General features: G+C 52.5%; 1 protein-coding gene across 2 annotated transcripts in view; it reads right to left on the bottom strand.

The window, feature by feature from the left end:
- Map3k5 (mitogen-activated protein kinase kinase kinase 5) overlaps window positions 1–21863 on the bottom strand; it is a 218513-nt gene that overhangs the window by 78622 nt on the left and 118028 nt on the right. For both annotated transcript variants that reach the window (XM_039084822.2, NM_001277694.1), the window contains exon 11: window positions 2406–2513. In XM_039084822.2, the coding sequence (XP_038940750.1) occupies window positions 2406–2513 (108 nt within the window). The remainder of the gene's footprint in view (window positions 1–2405; window positions 2514–21863) is intronic.

Genomic DNA, 21863 nt, shown 5'->3' with positions numbered 1-21863 from the left:
ATGCACGGGAGTTCTGACAAGTCCGGTGGTCCACACAGAGCAGAAATCCAGTTTTTAACCCAGTTCTTGTCACTAAAGTGCCAAGGATCCAAGGTGCCATCCTTTGAAAATTATCCTCCCTAGAGGCCCGACTTAGTCATAAAGTCAAGGAAATAATGTTTCTCCATCAGTGGCTACAACTGAGACGTTTAGTGTGCCCACAGACCTTTATTAAACTTGTTCTCAGTCTTGGATGCATATCAGAATCATGCATCAATTTCCCTATCGATGTGTGTGTGTGCACTCAGGGCTCACTCTGAGCACTGCACAAAAGATCACGACATAGTCATCCCGTAGGCTTACACAACAAGAAGCTCAATTTGTCTCCTAACAGATATTTACAATCTCCCAGAGGATACTCGCACATGGTTGAAAGAATAAAAGCAAGGCTAAATTCTTGGCTCTTAAAAATGAGGGTCAGCCCTAATTTAAAGAAACAGCAGTCATTTTATATTTGTTATTATCCTTAAAATATCTGTGGTGCTCCTTAGAACAAAGGGCTCCATGAAGGGCGCTATCTATGTCACTTCCTGTAATCTGCAGAGCAAAAGTGGGAGAGGGAAGGGTTTCTTTTAGCTCAGGTTGGTCTGGAGCTCACCATGTGGCCGAAGGCGGCCTTGAATTTATGATCTTTCTCCCAAGTCCTGCAGACACAGCAATAATGTCTGCGCACAACAATCTTTTGAGGTGGATGATGCTGTTATAATAATACTAATAATTTATTATAATTTAAAATAATAATAAATACTTTATCATCATCATCATCAACTTCTGTTGTACAGATAAGGCCTACTCAGCTTAGGAAATCCATATTGCCTAAGAACAGTGATAAAATCTAGATATATTCAGGTCTATTAACTTACAGTATTGCAAACTCATACCCAGTTCGTGCATTACCTTTACTGTGTCACCACTGTATACATTTGCAGGTTCCCCTCGTTGGTTTGTCACCACTGTATACATTTGCAGGTTTCCCTCGTTGGTTTGTCACCACTGTATACATCTGCAGGTTCCCCTCGTTGGTTTGTCACCACTGTATACATCTGCAGGTTCCCCTCGTTGGTTTGTCACCACTGTATACATCTGCAGATTCCCCTCGTTGGTTTGTCACCACTGTATACATTTGCAGGTTTCCCTCACTGGTTTGTCACCACTGTATACATTTGCAGGTTTCCCTCACTGGTTTGTCACCACTATATACATTTGCAGGTTCCCCTCATTGGTTTGTCACCACTGTATACATTTGCAGGTTCCCCTCATTGGTTTGTCACCACTGTATACATTTGCAGGTTCCCCTCATTGGTTTGTCACTACTGTATACATTTGCAGGTCTCCCTCATTGGTGTTTGGTTTTTTTTTTTTTGCCTCCCAAGGGAGAAAGTAAGTTCCATGAGAGAAGTAGGTCCTGGCACAAAGTAAGTGCACAGCAAACATCTGTTCAGGGAACAAATGAATGAGTCGTGCTTAAAGAAAATTAAGAGAGTAATTTGGAAAATAATTATAACAAAAAGTCCCTCAAATAAACTTTCTCCTAAGACTTCTCTAATACCTGTCCTTTCCCCTGTGACTTGGGTAAGTCCTGCATGCTTCTGTTCTTTTAAGGGTAGGTGCGTGAGGGCTAGAACTGATGAAACCATGCCTGTAAACTCACTAGTTGACACCGAGGCAGGGGGATTGAAATTTAGAGCTCCTGAGTTCGGTCCCCAGCTCCGAAAAAAAAGAAAAAGAAAGAAAAAAAAAAAGAAATTTAGAGCTCAGCCTAGCCTACATATTGAGACCCTGTCTCAAAACGAAGAAAAACAAAATCCGAATGAACTTCTGACGTGCCAAGGCTGATCGTGTGCTTCCAGGGGCGGATATAAGGGGACCTGAGAACCTTTGGAACCAAATGGCAGTGTGTACGCTGCCTTATTTTATGCAAACAACACCAAGCCAGTGCTAATGTGAAATTTAGCAGCTATATGGATAAACATGCATTTGGACACAATGGTAATTATACGGGGCCCAGTGCAAGCCTACAAGTAGCATTATTCAAGAGGACTTCTAGAATTAGGAAACATGACATTTACATAATTTTGAAAAATTACCCCTTCAGGCATAACTTGGTTTACAGTCTGAGGTTCTAAAAAACGAAGAAATATCCCAATTTTTAGCACACTCGCAATGCCTATGCCATCTATACCATAAACCTGAATGATACCAAGTATATCCTGCTAATTGATGAAATTCATAACCCCGAATTAGCAGTGTTTATTTTACAGCATGTACTTATGCCAAGATAAAAGCGTCAAGCTGTTTTTCTAATTAGCACATCTACTGAGGTAGACCAGAAGGGCAGGAGGCCTTGTCTTAATTGCACAGTTTACCTTGTCGTCAGGGAGGACATGCCAAATAGAGATCGTCTTCTCCTCGACTTCATTGTTGATCGACAGGTAAGAAGGCTGATAGATTTTCGTTGGCTCTAATATTAACACCTAGGGGGGAAAAAAAAGGCAAAGAAGCTTGCATTAGAGACAACTGCTCCGTCAACCCAACACCATGTGGAAGAGGCCATAGGTTCAACCGCAGTAGAAACCAGCTTAGCTTCGGGTGAAGACTCAAGGATCGTCTGAGCATTTTGCGACACACACCCATTCCCAAGGCCCAGCTTTTATTGCTAACGGACTGTAAGTCACATTTCAAGTTCCCATCCCAGTTCAGCCATGCCAGGAGAACATAATAACTGCAAAAATCTGCATGCTTAAACTACAGCTCTCATGAGAGAGCCGATCACTGCAAGTTCAAAGCCAATCTAGGTTATACAGTGAGTTCCAGGTCAGCTTAGGCATAATGTAAGACACACCTCATCCCCAAAACTTAGATTAATCATCATGTAATACATGTGCTATTCCTATTAAAGTAAACTCGTCACAAACGGCAGAGGAATGATAACGCATTTCTGCACACCCAAAAGCTTCAACTTTTAGAACAGGAATTTGAGAGTCTCTCCTGTCACCCTCTGCCATCAGGAGGCGGAAGGATGGTTTTTGTAGCCACGAAAATGTATTTATAAATAATTCGGGATTTTTACTGGAAGAGGTTTATATATAAACCAAAGAATCAGATATAGTTATGTGAAATTAAAAAAAAAATCTTTGCATTGTCTTCAAGATAAAGCTGGAACCTTCAATAAGAGATAAGTGTTTCTCCTATTTCAGAGTGTCTGAAAGGCATGTAATAAGGGAGTTGAAACTCTATATTGAAAAGATACATGAAAAAGTTTTATTATGATGAATACTTTATGTCAAGAGGGAACGACACCAATGTACCTTGCACTGCCTAAATTTAAAGTTGTGGTAGCTATGTTTGTATAGATCCTGAAAGTTAATTAAAAAAAAAAAATGAGACAGGGTTGTGGGTGTCCCAGGCTGACTTTCAACTTGCTAGACTTTGCCCTTCTGATCATTTGAGCTCCTGCCTGCACCACTGTTTTAGGTGGCACTGGGGACTGAACCAGGAACTCATACATGCTGGGCAAACATTTTATCAACCTCGCTTCACCTCTAGTCCCCAAGACCTATTTTTTTTTTAAGGCAATCAAGAATGTTTAAAAAGAAGGAAGGGGTTGGGGAGATTTAGCTCAGTGGTAGAGCACTTGCCTAGCAAGCACAAGGCCCTGGGTTTGGTCCCCAGCTCCGAAAAAAAGAAAAAAAAAAAAAAAAGAAGAAGGAAGAAAAGGCATAACTCTATTACAGAGAAACTGGAATGGTTCTTTTTACTCTGCTGAATAAAGTTATTTTCAGAAGTAATCACAAATCAAGCAGGTTTATCAGATAAAACTGGAGACAAATCCTCCCTAGGGCTCAGTCATCAAGAAATAACAGGTTTCCCATGCATTAAAAAATGCAACGCAGCCTGAGGGAGGAGGGACAAGAATATGGGTCAGAAAACTGGTTCCTGGCTACATGCCAGGAATCTAAAACAGCCATTTGCCTGTGAGTTTACAATCACAGAACACTTATGTAACTTTATGTACATAGAAAGGGGGCAGGAAAACCTCCAGGTTTTTCTTTACCCCGAGTACAAACAAACAAACAAACAAACAAAATCAATCAATCAAAACAGTCTCACAATGATACCTGAGTTCTGACTCAGGACCCCTATTGGGTGAACCAAGTCTCCAATTCCAGTCAGTTAAGCTCAGTGCTACTAAGACTGAAGATGGATTTTCAACCACCAGTATACAAAAGATGCAGTCTGGGACCTGGGTGAGAAAGGGGAGGGGAAAGGGGAGGGAGGATCAGGTGTCAGGAGAGACGGAGAGATGCCCAGAGGGCAGAAGAGTGAATTAAAATATGCAGCTGCTGGGGTGGGGTTGGGGTCAGGGAATCTCTAGGAAGTCCTAGAGACCTGGGATGCGGGAGGCTCCTAGGAGTCAATGTGGGTGACTTTAGCTGAAATGCCCAACAGTGGGGATATGGAACTGAAGAGGCCACCTCCAGTACCTAGAGAGGACCCCCAGGGGAGGGATAAGGACACTAACCCACCCATAAAATTTTTGACCCAAAATCTGTCCTGTCTAAAAGAAATGCAGGGACAAACATTGAGCAGAGACTGAAGGAAAGGCTGACTCGATTGTCTTGGGATTCATCCCACGATAGGGCAACATTCCCTGACACTATTACTGATGCTATATTGTGTCTGCAGATGGGAGCCTAGCATGGCTGTCCTCTGAGAGGTTCTACCCTACAGCTGACTGAGACAGACTCACAGCCAAGCACTGGACGGAGGTCAGGTACTCCTATCAAAGAGTTGGGGGACAGACAGAAAGAACTGAAGGGGACGGCAACCCCATAGGAAGACCAACAGTGTGAACTCACCTGGACCCCTGAGAGCTCCCAGAGACTGAGCTGCCAAGCAGAGCGCACACAGGCTGGTCAGAGGCCCTCAGCACATGTGTAGCAGAGGGCTGCCTTGTCTGGCTTCAGAGGAAAAGGATGTGCCTAATCCTGTAGAGACCTGATGCCTCAGGGTGGGGGGATACCCAGGAGAGGGGCTACCCTCTCAAAGGCAAAAGGGAGGGATGGGGGGGAACTCTGTGAGGGGGGACCAGGAAGGAGAGCAACATTTGGGATCTAAATAAATATAATATTAATTAAAAAAAAAAAGAAACAGTGCTGTCATTATCTGAACAACCCAGTGTTTAAGGTACTTAAGCAAGTAAACAAAAGATGGGGATCCCAAAAGATCTTCCAAGGTTTCTTCACCAACAAATGAGAATCCTCCATTCCCCAAATCTACGTGCACGTTATCTCAGAAAAGCACAGGCTCAGACGAACTCTCTCTCCTGTTGAACTATGCCTCTATTGTCACCCCAAATGTTTCCAATAGATAAACTCTGAACTGTGCGTTCTCAACTTGGGACAGGGAACAAAACAAGGTTATCGTGGCCTAAAGTTCCCGGAGCCCTGTGATGCCCTTGAAACGACAAAACAGGAGGCGGAGCCCTGTGATGCCCTTGAAACGACAAAACAGGAGGCATCTGTAAGATAACCACCAGAGGGGCTCAAGAATGGAGGGGAGAGGGAGGGAGGGAGGAGGAAAGGGAGGGAATGAGGTGAGGAGAAAGGGAAGGGGTGAGTAAGGAGGAGACAGGAGGAAGAAAAGGATCAACCAAGAAAAAGGAGGCAGCTGAACAGAGCCTGGCACATGACCGACCCAGCTCCTCACGTGGGACCGGACCCAGCTCCTCACGTGAAGTGTATACTCTGGCTCTCACTCCAGCCAACATCACAGTGACCGTGGACTTCACTTATCTGAGCCAGGAGAGCATGGCAAGGTCAACGGAATAGCTGTTAGCAACCAGTGCAAATTTACGTCTCTAGAGAACCTCAGAGCACCAGGCCCCCCTCTCCATCTGGCTCCTGACATTAGCTGATGGTCTCTAGGCTTTGCAGGGTGGAAAGCAAATCTCTTCCAACCCCAAGGGGAGTCGAGCAAAGGGAATAAACCAGACTGAGCATAAATAAACAGGGCCATCCAATGTCATTTCCCAAACTTTCCGCCATCTTTGAACATGTCTGGTTTTATTCTTTGACTCTTGGATGGCAAAGTAGTAGTTAGGAGAATGAGGTAAAGAGAAACAATCCAGTATATGACTTCTCATGTGGTCCCCTAGGTTTTAGTCAGACAGACTTTATAAGTGGACAACGTGACTGTCCTAATCAAGAACACCAAAGCCCCCCAGTATGAGCCACAGAGGATGCTACCACACAGACAAGATATGACAGACACAGCACCAGAAGGCTCCATTCCCTCTGTGAAGGGACATACGTGGCCAATTCGAGACACAGTGACAACTTACTACCAATGTGCATATGTGCATGTGTATACATGGATGCACGTCTCTCTCCCACAACCACCCCTGCCATTTTGTGATCTACATCTTGTGCATTTTCTTACATTTACCGTATGCTTTCCTTATTTCTGCAACATATGCTTTCCTTATTTCTGCAACAATCGATTTGCACTTTCTCCAGTACTTATCCACACATGCAGATATAGGAAAACAGGCATGTGGCTGACTGCAATGAACTAAGAACTTCTGGTAGACTTGGGCTTTCTGGAATTGATAGAAAATGAAGTGTGGAGAGTTCAATTAGTTGGGCACAGCGGTGCTCACTTGCTGTGGAGGCTGAGGCAGGATGTGACATGGCAAAATCTTGTCTCAAAAATCAAACAAGCAAACAAACAAACAAGCTGTGGTGGGGGTCAGTGGTGGGGAGAGGAGGGGAGGGGTCAGTGGTGGGGAGAGGAGAAAAGGGGTCAGTGGTGCGGAGAGGAGGGGAGGGGTCAGTGCTGGGGAGAGGAGAAAAGGGGTCAGTGGTGGGGAGAGGAGGGGAGGGGTCAGTGCTGGGGAGAGGAGGGGAGGGGGTCAGTGGTGGGGAGAGAAGGGGAGGGGTCAGTGGTGGGGAGAGGAGGGGAGGGGTCAGTGGTGGGGAGAGGAGGGGAGGGGTCAGTGGTGGGGAAAGGAGGGGAGGGGTCAGTGGTGGGGAGAGGAGGGGAGGGGGTCAGTGGTAGGGAAAGGAGGGGAGGGGTCAGTGGTGGAGAGGAGGGGAGGAGTCAGTGGTGAGGAGAGGAGGGGAGGGGGTCAGTGGTGGAGAGAGGAGGGGAGGGGTCAGTGCTGGGGAGAGGAGGGGAGGGGTCAGTGGTGGGGAGAGGAGGGGAGGGGTCAGTGGTGGAGAGAGGAGGGGAGGGGTCAGTGGTGGGGAGAGGAGGGGAGGGGTCAGTGGTGGAGAGGAGGGGAGGGGTCAGTGCTGGGGAGAGGAGGGGAGGGGTCAGTGGTGGGGAGAGGAGGGGAGGGGTCAGTGGTGGGGAGAGGAGGGGAGGGGTCAGTGGTGGGGAGAGGAGGGGAGGGGTCAGTGCTGGGGAGAGGAGGGGAGGGGGTCAGTGGTGGAGAGAGGAGGGGAGGGGTCAGTGGTGGGGAGAGGAGGGGAGGGGTCAGTGCTGGGGAGAGGAGGGGAGGGGTCAGTGCTGGGGAGAGGAGGGGAGGGGGTCAGTGGTGGAGAGAGGAGGGGAGGGGTCAGTGGTGGGGAGAGGAGGGGAGGGGTCAGTGGTGGAGAGGAGGGGAGGGGTCAGTGGTGGGGAGGGGAGGGGTCAGTGCTGGGGAGAGGAGGGGAGGGGTCAGTGCTGGGGAGAGGAGGGGAGGGGTCAGTGGTGGAGAGGAGGGGAGGGGTCAGTGCTGGGGAGAGGAGGGGAGGGGTCAGTGGTGGGGAGAGGAGGGGAGGGGTCAGTGGTGGGGAGAGGAGGGGAGGGGTCAGTGGTGGGGAGAGGAGGGGAGGGGTCAGTGCTGGGGAGAGGAGGGGAGGGGGTCAGTGGTGGAGAGAGGAGGGGAGGGGTCAGTGGTGGGGAGAGGAGGGGAGGGGTCAGTGGTGGAGAGGAGGGGAGGGGTCAGTGGTGGGGAGGGGAGGGGTCAGTGCTGGGGAGAGGAGGGGAGGGGTCAGTGCTGGGGAGAGGAGGGGAGGGGTCAGTGCTGGGGAGAGGAGGGGAGGGGTCAGTGGTGGAGAGGAGGGGAGGGGTCAGTGGTGGGGAGAGGAGGGGAGGGGTCAGTGGTGGAGAGGAGGGGAGGGGTCAGTGGTGAGGAGAGGAGGGGAGGGGTCAGTGGTGGAGAGGAGGGGAGGGGTCAGTGGTGGAGAGGAGGGGAGGGGTCAGTGGTGGGGAGAGGAGGGGAGGGGTCAGTGGTGGAGAGGAGGGGAGGGGTCAGTGGTGGGGAGGAGGGGAGGAGTCAGTGGTGGGGAGAGAAGGGGAGGGGTCAGTGGTGGGGAGAGGAGGGGAGGGGTCAGTGGTGGGGAGAGGAGGGGAGGGGTCAGTGGTGGGGAGAGGAGGGGAGGGGTCAGTGGTGCGGAGAGGAGGGGAGGGGTCAGTGGTGCGGAGAGGAGGGGAGGGGTCAGTGGTGCGGAGAGGAGGGGAGGGGTCAGTGGTGGGGAGAGGAGGTCCAAGGCTAGTGGTAGGTGCTGGGGGTTATGGGATGATTAAGTGTGTCTGACCCATATTCTCAAGGCCTCGGGTAAAGTAAGAATCAGAAAACTGCAATTTTGAACTCAGTGTAACAGCAAAGCATGGGAAAGCAATTTTGAGTTTTCAAGTTATGTATTCTGGAGTAGGAGTGAAAGAAACCAGCACTAAACGCTCTCTTCTAGTCTCTTAAAAAACAGACAGCCGCAAATAAAACATGAGGCTTCAAGAAGAAATGGGATTGCTGCAAAAACAAATGATAAACAAGTCTGCAAGATAAAGCAACGTGTGCACGGCAGTGCAACTGTGCACGGCAGTGTTAACTGTGCACGGCAGTGTAACTGTGCACGGCAGTATAATGTGTGCACGGCAGTGCAACTGTGCACGGCAGTGCAACTGTGCACGGCAGTGTAACTGTGCACGGCAGTGCAACTGTGCACGGCAGTGCAACTGTGCACGGCAGTGTAACTGTGCACGGCAGTATAATGTGTGCACGGCAGTGTAACTGTGCACGGCAGTGTAACTGTGCACGGCAGTGCAACTGTGCACGGCAGTGCAACTGTGCACGGCAGTGTTAACTGTGCACGGCAGTGTAACGTGTGCACGGCAGTGTAACGTGTGCACGGCAGTGTTAACTGTGCACGGCAGTGCAACTGTGCACGGCACTGTTAACTGTGCACGGCAGTGTAAAGTGTGCACGGCAGTGTAACTGTGCACGGCAGTGTAACTGTGCACGGCAGTGTAACTGTGCACGGCAGTGCAACTGTGCACGGCAGTGTAACTGTGCACGGCAGTGTAACTGTGCACGGCAGTGCAACTGTGCACGGCAGTGTAACGTGTGCACGGCAGTGTAACTGTGCACGGCAGTGTAACTGTGCACGGCAGTGTTAACTGTGCACGGCAGTGTAACTGTGCACGGCAGTGTAACTGTGCACGGCAGTGTTAACTGTGCACGGCAGTGTAACGTGTGCACGGCAGTGTAACGTGTGCACGGCAGTGTAACTGTGCACGGCAGTGTTAACTGTGCACGGCAGTGTAACTGTGCACGGCAGTGTTAACTGTGCACGGCAGTGTAACGTGTGCACGGCAGTGTAACGTGTGCACTGCAGTGTAACTGTGCACGGCAGTGTAACTGTGCACGGCAGTGTTAACTGTGCACGGCAGTGTAACTGTGCACGGCAGTGCAACTGTGCACGGCAGTGTTAACTGTGCACGGCAGTGTAAAGTGTGCACGGCAGTGTAACTGTGCACGGCAGTGTAACTGTGCACGGCAGTGTAACTGTGCACGGCAGTGCAACTGTGCACGGCAGTGTAACTGTGCACGGCAGTGTAACTGTGCACGGCAGTGCAACTGTGCACGGCAGTGTAACGTGTGCACGGCAGTGTAACTGTGCACGGCAGTGTAACTGTGCACGGCAGTGCAACTGTGCACGGCAGTGTTAACTGTGCACGGCAGTGTAACTGTGCACGGCAGTGTAACTGTGCACGGCAGTGCAACTGTGCACGGCAGTGTAACGTGTGCACGGCAGTGTAACTGTGCACGGCAGTGTAACTGTGCACGGCAGTGTTAACTGTGCACGGCAGTGTAACTGTGCACGGCAGTGTAACTGTGCACGGCAGTGTTAACTGTGCACGGCAGTGTAACGTGTGCACGGCAGTGTAACGTGTGCACGGCAGTGTAACTGTGCACGGCAGTGTTAACTGTGCACGGCAGTGTAACTGTGCACGGCAGTGTAACTGTGCACGGCAGTGTTAACTGTGCACGGCAGTGTAACGTGTGCACGGCAGTGTAACGTGTGCACTGCAGTGTAACTGTGCACGGCAGTGTAACGTGTGCACGGCAGTGTAACTGTGCACGGCACTGTTAACTGTGCACGGCAGTGTAAAGTGTGCACGGCAGTGTAACTGTGCACGGCAGTGTAACTGTGCACGGCAGTGTAACTGTGCACGGCAGTGCAACTGTGCACGGCAGTGTAACTGTGCACGGCAGTGTAACTGTGCACGGCAGTGCAACTGTGCACGGCAGTGTAACGTGTGCACGGCAGTGTAACTGTGCACGGCAGTGTAACTGTGCACGGCAGTGTTAACTGTGCACGGCAGTGTAACTGTGCACGGCAGTGTAACTGTGCACGGCAGTGTTAACTGTGCACGGCAGTGTAACGTGTGCACGGCAGTGTAACGTGTGCACGGCAGTGTAACTGTGCACGGCAGTGTTAACTGTGCACGGCAGTGTAACTGTGCACGGCAGTGTAACTGTGCACGGCAGTGTTAACTGTGCACGGCAGTGTAACGTGTGCACGGCAGTGTAACGTGTGCACTGCAGTGTAACTGTGCACGGCAGTGTAACTGTGCACGGCAGTGTTAACTGTGCACGGCAGTGTAACTGTGCACGGCAGTGCAACTGTGCACGGCAGTGTTAACTGTGCACGGCAGTGTAAAGTGTGCACGGCAGTGTAACTGTGCACGGCAGTGTAACTGTGCACGGCAGTGTAACTGTGCACGGCAGTGTTAACTGTGCACGGCAGTGTAACTGTGCACGGCAGTGCAACTGTGCACGGCAGTGTTAACTGTGCACGGCAGTGTAAAGTGTGCACGGCAGTGTAACTGTGCACGGCAGTGTAACTGTGCACGGCAGTGTAACTGTGCACGGCAGTGTTAACTGTGCACGGCAGTGCAACTGTGCACGGCAGTGTAACTGTGCACGGGAGTGTAACTGTGCACGGCAGTGTTAACTGTGCACGGCAGTGTAACTGTGCACGGCAGTGTAACGTGTGCACGGCAGTGTAACTGTGCACGGCAGTGTAACTGTGCACGGCAGTGTTAACTGTGCACGGCAGTGTAACTGTGCACGGCAGTGCAACTGTGCACGGCAGTGCAACTGTGCACGGCAGTGTAAAGTGTGCACGGCAGTGTAACTGTGCACGGCAGTGTAACTGTGCACGGCAGTGTAACTGTGCACGGCAGTGTTAACTGTGCACGGCAGTGCAACTGTGCACGGCAGTGTAACTGTGCACGGCAGTGTAACTGTGCACGGCAGTGTAACTGTGCACGGCAGTGTAACTGTGCACGGCAGTGTTAACTGTGCACGGCAGTGTAACTGTGCACGGCAGTGTAACTGTGCACGGCAGTGTTAACTGTGCACGGCAGTGTAAAGTGTGCACGGCAGTGTAACTGTGCACGGCAGTGTAACTGTGCACGGCAGTGTAACTGTGCACGGCAGTGTTAACTGTGCACGGCAGTGCAACTGTGCACGGCAGTGTAACTGTGCACGGCAGTATAATGTGTGCACGGCAGTGTAACTGTGCACGGCAGTGTAACTGTGCACGGCAGTGCAACTGTGCACGGCAGTGCAACTGTGCACGGCAGTGCAACTGTGCACGGCAGTGTTAACTGTGCACGGCAGTGTAACGTGTGCACGGCAGTGTAACGTGTGCACGGCAGTGTAACGTGTGCACGGCAGTGTAACTGTGCACGGCAGTGTAACTGTGCACGGCAGTGTTAACTGTGCACGGCAGTGCAACTGTGCACGGCAGTGTTAACAGTGCACGGCAGTGTAAAGTGTGCACGGCAGTGTAACTGTGCACGGCAGTGTAACTGTGCACGGCAGTGTAACTGTGCACGGCAGTGTAACTGTGCACGGCAGTGTAACTGTGCACGGCAGTGTTAACTGTGCACGGCAGTGTAACTGTGCACGGCAGTGTAACGTGTGCACGGCAGTGTAACTGTGCACGGCAGTGTAACTGTGCACGGCAGTGTAACTGTGCACGGCAGTGTAACTGTGCACGGCAGTGTTAACTGTGCACGGCAGTGTAACGTGTGCATGGCAGTGTAACTGTGCACGGCAGTGTAACTGTGCACGGCAGTGTTAACTGTGCACGGCAGTGTAACTGTGCACGGCAGTGTAACTGTGCACGGCAGTGTTAACTGTGCACGGCAGTGTAACGTGTGCACGGCAGTGTAACGTGTGCACTGCAGTGTAACTGTGCACGGCAGTGTAACTGTGCACGGCAGTGTTAACTGTGCACGGCAGTGTAACTGTGCACGGCAGTGCAACTGTGCACGGCAGTGTTAACTGTGCACGGCAGTGTAAAGTGTGCACGGCAGTGTAACTGTGCACGGCAGTGTAACTGTGCACGGCAGTGCAACTGTGCACGGCAGTGTAACTGTGCACGGCAGTGTAACTGTGCACGGCAGTGCAACTGTGCACGGCAGTGTAACTGTGCACGGCAGTGTTAACTGTGCACGGCAGTGTAACTGTGCACGGCAGTGTAACTGTGCACGGCAGTGTTAACTGTGCACGGCAGTGTAACGTGTGCACGGCAGTGTAACGTGTGCACGGCAGTGTAACTGTGCACGGCAGTGTTAACTGTGCACGGCAGTGTAACTGTGCACGGCAGTGTTAACTGTGCACGGCAGTGTAACGTGTGCACGGCAGTGTAACGTGTGCACTGCAGTGTAACTGTGCACGGCAGTGTAACTGTGCACGGCAGTGTTAACTGTGCACGGCAGTGTAACTGTGCACGGCAGTGCAACTGTGCACGGCAGTGTTAACTGTGCACGGCAGTGTAAAGTGTGCACGGCAGTGTAACTGTGCACGGCAGTGTAACTGTGCACGGCAGTGTAACTGTGCACGGCAGTGCAACTGTGCACGGCAGTGTAACTGTGCACGGCAGTGTAACTGTGCACGGCAGTGCAACTGTGCACGGCAGTGTAACGTGTGCACGGCAGTGTAACTGTGCACGGCAGTGTAACTGTGCACGGCAGTGCAACTGTGCACGGCAGTGTTAACTGTGCACGGCAGTGTAACTGTGCACGGCAGTGTAACTGTGCACGGCAGTGCAACTGTGCACGGCAGTGTAACGTGTGCACGGCAGTGTAACTGTGCACGGCAGTGTAACTGTGCACGGCAGTGTTAACTGTGCACGGCAGTGTAACTGTGCACGGCAGTGTAACTGTGCACGGCAGTGTTAACTGTGCACGGCAGTGTAACGTGTGCACGGCAGTGTAACGTGTGCACGGCAGTGTAACTGTGCACGGCAGTGTTAACTGTGCACGGCAGTGTAACTGTGCACGGCAGTGTAACTGTGCACGGCAGTGTTAACTGTGCACGGCAGTGTAACGTGTGCACGGCAGTGTAACGTGTGCACTGCAGTGTAACTGTGCACGGCAGTGTAACGTGTGCACGGCAGTGTAACTGTGCACGGCACTGTTAACTGTGCACGGCAGTGTAAAGTGTGCACGGCAGTGTAACTGTGCACGGCAGTGTAACTGTGCACGGCAGTGTAACTGTGCACGGCAGTGCAACTGTGCACGGCAGTGTAACTGTGCACGGCAGTGTAACTGTGCACGGCAGTGCAACTGTGCACGGCAGTGTAACGTGTGCACGGCAGTGTAACTGTGCACGGCAGTGTAACTGTGCACGGCAGTGTTAACTGTGCACGGCAGTGTAACTGTGCACGGCAGTGTAACTGTGCACGGCAGTGTTAACTGTGCACGGCAGTGTAACGTGTGCACGGCAGTGTAACGTGTGCACGGCAGTGTAACTGTGCACGGCAGTGTTAACTGTGCACGGCAGTGTAACTGTGCACGGCAGTGTAACTGTGCACGGCAGTGTTAACTGTGCACGGCAGTGTAACGTGTGCACGGCAGTGTAACGTGTGCACTGCAGTGTAACTGTGCACGGCAGTGTAACTGTGCACGGCAGTGTTAACTGTGCACGGCAGTGTAACTGTGCACGGCAGTGCAACTGTGCACGGCAGTGTTAACTGTGCACGGCAGTGTAAAGTGTGCACGGCAGTGTAACTGTGCACGGCAGTGTAACTGTGCACGGCAGTGTAACTGTGCACGGCAGTGTTAACTGTGCACGGCAGTGTAACTGTGCACGGCAGTGCAACTGTGCACGGCAGTGTTAACTGTGCACGGCAGTGTAAAGTGTGCACGGCAGTGTAACTGTGCACGGCAGTGTAACTGTGCACGGCAGTGTAACTGTGCACGGCAGTGTTAACTGTGCACGGCAGTGCAACTGTGCACGGCAGTGTAACTGTGCACGGGAGTGTAACTGTGCACGGCAGTGTTAACTGTGCACGGCAGTGTAACTGTGCACGGCAGTGTAACGTGTGCACGGCAGTGTAACTGTGCACGGCAGTGTAACTGTGCACGGCAGTGTTAACTGTGCACGGCAGTGTAACTGTGCACGGCAGTGCAACTGTGCACGGCAGTGCAACTGTGCACGGCAGTGTAAAGTGTGCACGGCAGTGTAACTGTGCACGGCAGTGTAACTGTGCACGGCAGTGTAACTGTGCACGGCAGTGTTAACTGTGCACGGCAGTGCAACTGTGCACGGCAGTGTAACTGTGCACGGCAGTGTAACTGTGCACGGCAGTGTAACGTGTGCACGGCAGTGTAACTGTGCACGGCAGTGTAACTGTGCACGGCAGTGTTAACTGTGCACGGCAGTGTAACTGTGCACGGCAGTGTAACTGTGCACGGCAGTGTTAACTGTGCACGGCAGTGTAAAGTGTGCACGGCAGTGTAACTGTGCACGGCAGTGTAACTGTGCACGGCAGTGTAACTGTGCACGGCAGTGTTAACTGTGCACGGCAGTGCAACTGTGCACGGCAGTGTAACTGTGCACGGCAGTATAATGTGTGCACGGCAGTGTAACTGTGCACGGCAGTGTAACTGTGCACGGCAGTGCAACTGTGCACGGCAGTGCAACTGTGCACGGCAGTGCAACTGTGCACGGCAGTGTTAACTGTGCACGGCAGTGTAACGTGTGCACGGCAGTGTAACGTGTGCACGGCAGTGTAACGTGTGCACGGCAGTGTAACTGTGCACGGCAGTGTAACTGTGCACGGCAGTGTTAACTGTGCACGGCAGTGCAACTGTGCACGGCAGTGTTAACAGTGCACGGCAGTGTAAAGTGTGCACGGCAGTGTAACTGTGCACGGCAGTGTAACTGTGCACGGCAGTGTAACGTGTGCACGGCAGTGTAACTGTGCACGGCAGTGTAACTGTGCACGGCAGTGTAACTGTGCACGGCAGTGTTAACTGTGCACGGCAGTGTAACTGTGCACGGCAGTGTAACGTGTGCACGGCAGTGTAACTGTGCACGGCAGTGTAACTGTGCACGGCAGTGTAACTGTGCACGGCAGTGTAACTGTGCACGGCAGTGTTAACTGTGCACGGCAGTGTAACGTGTGCATGGCAGTGTAACTGTGCACGGCAGTGTAACTGTGCACGGCAGTGTTAACTGTGCACGGCAGTGTAACTGTGCACGGCAGTGTAACTGTGCACGGCAGTGTTAACTGTGCACGGCAGTGTAACGTGTGCACGGCAGTGTAACGTGTGCACTGCAGTGTAACTGTGCACGGCAGTGTAACTGTGCACGGCAGTGTTAACTGTGCACGGCAGTGTAACTGTGCACGGCAGTGCAACTGTGCACGGCAGTGTTAACTGTGCACGGCAGTGTAAAGTGTGCACGGCAGTGTAACTGTGCACGGCAGTGTAACTGTGCACGGCAGTGCAACTGTGCACGGCAGTGTAACTGTGCACGGCAGTGTAACTGTGCACGGCAGTGCAACTGTGCACGGCAGTGTAACGTGTGCACGGCAGTGTAACTGTGCACGGCAGTGTAACTGTGCACGGCAGTGTTAACTGTGCACGGCAGTGTAACTGTGCACGGCAGTGTAACTGTGCACGGCAGTGTTAACTGTGCACGGCAGTGTAACGTGTGCACGGCAGTGTAACGTGTGCACGGCAGTGTAACTGTGCACGGCAGTGTTAACTGTGCACGGCAGTGTAACTGTGCACGGCAGTGTAACTGTGCACGGCAGTGTTAACTGTGCACGGCAGTGTAACGTGTGCACGGCAGTGTAACGTGTGCACTGCAGTGTAACTGTGCACGGCAGTGTAACTGTGCACGGCAGTGTTAACTGTGCACGGCAGTGTAACTGTGCACGGCAGTGCAACTGTGCACGGCAGTGTTAACTGTGCACGGCAGTGTAAAGTGTGCACGGCAGTGTAACTGTGCACGGCAGTGTAACTGTGCACGGCAGTGTAACTGTGCACGGCAGTGTAACTGTGCACGGCAGTGTTAACTGTGCACGGCAGTGTAACTGTGCACGGCAGTGCAACTGTGCACGGCAGTGTTAACTGTGCACGGCAGTGTAAAGTGTGCACGGCAGTGTAACTGTGCACGGCAGTGTAACTGTGCACGGCAGTGCAACTGTGCACGGCAGTGTAACTGTGCACGGCAGTATAATGTGTGCACGGCAGTGTAACTGTGCACGGCAGTGTAACTGTGCACGGCAGTGCAACTGTGCACGGCAGTGCAACTGTGCACGGCAGTGTAACTGTGCACGGCAGTGTTAACTGTGCACGGCAGTGTAACGTGTGCACGGCAGTGTAACGTGTGCACGGCAGTGTAACGTGTGCACGGCAGTGTAACTGTGCACGGCAGTGTAACTGTGCACGGCAGTGTTAACTGTGCACGGCAGTGCAACTGTGCACGGCAGTGTTAACAGTGCACGGCAGTGTAAAGTGTGCACGGCAGTGTAACTGTGCACGGCAGTGTAACTGTGCACGGCAGTGTAACGTGTGCACGGCAGTGTAACTGTGCACGGCAGTGTAACTGTGCACGGCAGTGTAACTGTGCACGGCAGTGTTAACTGTGCACGGCAGTGTAACTGTGCACGGCAGTGTAACGTGTGCACGGCAGTGTAACTGTGCACGGCAGTGTAACTGTGCACGGCAGTGTAACTGTGCACGGCAGTGTAACTGTGCACGGCAGTGTTAACTGTGCACGGCAGTGTAACGTGTGCATGGCAGTGTAACTGTGCACGGCAGTGTAACTGTGCACGGCAGTGTTAACTGTGCACGGCAGTGTAACTGTGCACGGCAGTGTAACTGTGCACGGCAGTGTTAACTGTGCACGGCAGTGTAACGTGTGCACGGCAGTGTAACGTGTGCACTGCAGTGTAACTGTGCACGGCAGTGTAACTGTGCACGGCAGTGTTAACTGTGCACGGCAGTGTAACTGTGCACGGCAGTGCAACTGTGCACGGCAGTGTTAACTGTGCACGGCAGTGTAAAGTGTGCACGGCAGTGTAACTGTGCACGGCAGTGTAACTGTGCACGGCAGTGCAACTGTGCACGGCAGTGTAACTGTGCATGGCAGTGTAACTGTGCACGGCAGTGCAACTGTGCACGGCAGTGTAACGTGTGCACGGCAGTGTAACTGTGCACGGCAGTGTAACTGTGCACGGCAGTGTTAACTGTGCACGGCAGTGTAACTGTGCACGGCAGTGTAACTGTGCACGGCAGTGTTAACTGTGCACGGCAGTGTAACGTGTGCACGGCAGTGTAACGTGTGCACGGCAGTGTAACTGTGCACGGCAGTGTTAACTGTGCACGGCAGTGTAACTGTGCACGGCAGTGTAACTGTGCACGGCAGTGTTAACTGTGCACGGCAGTGTAACGTGTGCACGGCAGTGTAACGTGTGCACTGCAGTGTAACTGTGCACGGCAGTGTAACTGTGCACGGCAGTGTAACTGTGCACGGCAGTGTTAACTGTGCACGGCAGTGCAACTGTGCACGGCAGTGTTAACAGTGCACGGCAGTGTAAAGTGTGCACGGCAGTGTAACTGTGCACGGCAGTGTAACTGTGCACGGCAGTGTAACGTGTGCACGGCAGTGTAACTGTGCACGGCAGTGTAACTGTGCACGGCAGTGTAACTGTGCACGGCAGTGTTAACTGTGCACGGCAGTGTAACTGTGCACGGCAGTGTAACGTGTGCACGGCAGTGTAACTGTGCACGGCAGTGTAACTGTGCACGGCAGTGTAACTGTGCACGGCAGTGTAACTGTGCACGGCAGTGTTAACTGTGCACGGCAGTGTAACGTGTGCATGGCAGTGTAACTGTGCACGGCAGTGTAACTGTGCACGGCAGTGTTAACTGTGCACGGCAGTGTAACTGTGCACGGCAGTGTAACTGTGCACGGCAGTGTTAACTGTGCACGGCAGTGTAACGTGTGCACGGCAGTGTAACGTGTGCACTGCAGTGTAACTGTGCACGGCAGTGTAACTGTGCACGGCAGTGTTAACTGTGCACGGCAGTGTAACTGTGCACGGCAGTGCAACTGTGCACGGCAGTGTTAACTGTGCACGGCAGTGTAAAGTGTGCACGGCAGTGTAACTGTGCACGGCAGTGTAACTGTGCACGGCAGTGCAACTGTGCACGGCAGTGTAACTGTGCATGGCAGTGTAACTGTGCACGGCAGTGCAACTGTGCACGGCAGTGTAACGTGTGCACGGCAGTGTAACTGTGCACGGCAGTGTAACTGTGCACGGCAGTGTTAACTGTGCACGGCAGTGTAACTGTGCACGGCAGTGTAACTGTGCACGGCAGTGTTAACTGTGCACGGCAGTGTAACGTGTGCACGGCAGTGTAACGTGTGCACGGCAGTGTAACTGTGCACGGCAGTGTTAACTGTGCACGGCAGTGTAACTGTGCACGGCAGTGTAACTGTGCACGGCAGTGTTAACTGTGCACGGCAGTGTAACGTGTGCACGGCAGTGTAACGTGTGCACTGCAGTGTAACTGTGCACGGCAGTGTAACTGTGCACGGCAGTGTTAACTGTGCACGGCAGTGTAACTGTGCACGGCAGTGCAACTGTGCACGGCAGTGTTAACTGTGCACGGCAGTGTAAAGTGTGCACGGCAGTGTAACTGTGCACGGCAGTGTAACTGTGCACGGCAGTGTAACTGTGCACGGCAGTGTAACTGTGCACGGCAGTGTTAACTGTGCACGGCAGTGTAACTGTGCACGGCAGTGCAACTGTGCACGGCAGTGTTAACTGTGCACGGCAGTGTAAAGTGTGCACGGCAGTGTAACTGTGCACGGCAGTGTAACTGTGCACGGCAGTGTTAACTGTGCACGGCAGTGCAACTGTGCACGGCAGTGTAACTGTGCACGGCAGTGTAACTGTGCACGGCAGTGTTAACTGTGCACGGCAGTGTAACTGTGCACGGCAGTGTAACGTGTGCACGGCAGTGTAACTGTGCACGGCAGTGTAACTGTGCACGGCAGTGTTAACTGTGCACGGCAGTGTAACTGTGCACGGCAGTGTAACTGTGCACGGCAGTGTTAACTCTGCACGGCAGTGTAAAGTGTGCACGGCAGTGTAACTGTGCACGGCAGTGTAACTGTGCACGGCAGTGTAACTGTGCACGGCAGTGTTAACTGTGCACGGCAGTGCAACTGTGCACAGCAGTGTAACTGTGCACGGCAGTGTTAACTGTGCACGGCAGTGTAACTGTGCACGGCAGTGTAACGTGTGCACGGCAGTGTAACTGTGCACGGCAGTGTTAACTGTGCACGGCAGTGTAACTGTGCACGGCAGTGCAACTGTGCACGGCAGTGTTAACTGTGCACGGCAGTGTAAAGTGTGCACGGCAGTGTAACTGTGCACGGCAGTGTAACTGTGCACGGCAGTGTTAACTGTGCACGGCAGTGCAACTGTGCACGGCAGTGTAACTGTGCACGGCAGTGTAACTGTGCACGGCAGTGTTAACTGTGCACGGCAGTGTAACTGTGCACGGCAGTGTAACGTGTGCACGGCAGTGTAACTGTGCACGGCAGTGTTAACTGTGCACGGCAGTGCAACTGTGCACGGCAGTGTAACTGTGCACGGCAGTGCAACTGTGCACGGCAGTGTTAACTGTGCACGGCAGTGTAAAGTGTGCACGGCAGTGTAACTGTGCACGGCAGTGTAACTGTGCACGGCAGTGTAACTGTGCACGGCAGTGTTAACTGTGCACGGCAGTGCAACTGTGCACGGCAGTGTAACTGTGCACGGCAGTGTAACTGTGCACGGCAGTGTTAACTGTGCACGGCAGTGTAACTGTGCACGGCAGTGTAACTGTGCTCGGCAGTGTAACTGTGCACGGCAGTATAATGTGTGCACGGCGGTGTAACTGTGTACGGCAGTGTTAACTGTGCACGGCAGTGTAACTGTGCACGGCAGTGTAACTGTGCACGGCAGTGTAACTGTGCACGGCAGTATAATGTGTGCACGGCAGTGTAACTGTGCACGGCAGTGCAACTGTGCACGGCAGTGTAACGTGTGCACGGCAGTGTAACTGTGCACGGCAGTGTAACTGTGCACGGCAGTGTAACGGTGCACGGCAGTGTTAACTGTGCACGGCAGTGTAACTGTGCACGGCAGTGTAACTGTGCACGGCAGTGTTAACTGTGCACGGCAGTGTAACGTGTGCACGGCAGTGTAACGTGTGCACGGCAGTGTAACTGTGCACGGCAGTGTAACTGTGCACGGCAGTGTAACTGTGCACGGCAGTGTAACTGTGCACGGCAGTGCAACTGTGCACGGCAGTGTAACTGTTCACGGCAGTGTAACTGTGCACGGCAGTGTAACTGTGCACGGCAGTGTTAACTGTGCACGGCAGTGCAACTGTGCACGGCAGTGCAACTGTGCACGGCAGTGTAACTGTGCACGGCAGTGTAACGTGTGCACGGCAGTGTAACGTGTGCACGGCAGTGTAACTGTGCACGGCAGTGTAACTGTGCACGGCAGTGTTAACTGTGCATGGCAGTGTAACTGTGCACGGCAGTGCAACTGTGCACGGCAGTGTAACGTGTGCACGGCAGTGTAACTGTGCACGGCAGTGTAACTGTGCACGGCAGTGTTAACTGTGCATGGCAGTGTAACTGTGCACGGCAGTGCAACTGTGCATGGCAGTGTAACGTGTGCACGGCAGTGTAACTGTGCACGGCAGTATAACTGTGCACGGCAGTGTTAACTGTGCACGGCAGTGTAACTGTGCACGGCAGTGCAACTGTGCACGGCAGTGTTAACTGTGCACGGCAGTGTTAACTGTGCACGGCAGTGCAACTGTGCACGGCAGTGCAACTGTGCACGGCAGTGTAACTGTGCACGGCAGTGTGACGTGTGCCTCAGCCCACCCCGGGACACAATGCCAATACCCCACCATGCTTACTTTGAGACAGTTTCAAAGAAACAGACTTTGCAAATACAGATGAAGTCCCACGGTCCCTTCCATATCTCATCATCCCTTCCCGAGACAACTTTGCAGAATGTCTGGCAATTTCTACACCCACCAGCAAAGTCTTATCATTTGCCAACTGTAAACGTTTTACTAATCCAAGTCCAGCACACCAAAAACTATTTCTCAACTTAATTTGTATTTTCGTGCCTACTTAACAGGTTAATTTCTTCCCCCTATGGTTCACTCTCGTTAACGTTCATATTAGGCAAATTGTACATTTTACAACATTTGTATTAAATACT

The sequence above is a fragment of the Rattus norvegicus genome, chromosome 1 (genome assembly GCF_036323735.1).
Source record: "Rattus norvegicus strain BN/NHsdMcwi chromosome 1, GRCr8, whole genome shotgun sequence".
In the NCBI taxonomy this organism is placed as follows: Eukaryota; Metazoa; Chordata; class Mammalia; order Rodentia; family Muridae; genus Rattus; species Rattus norvegicus.
This window is presented reverse-complemented; position numbering and strand designations above follow the sequence as displayed.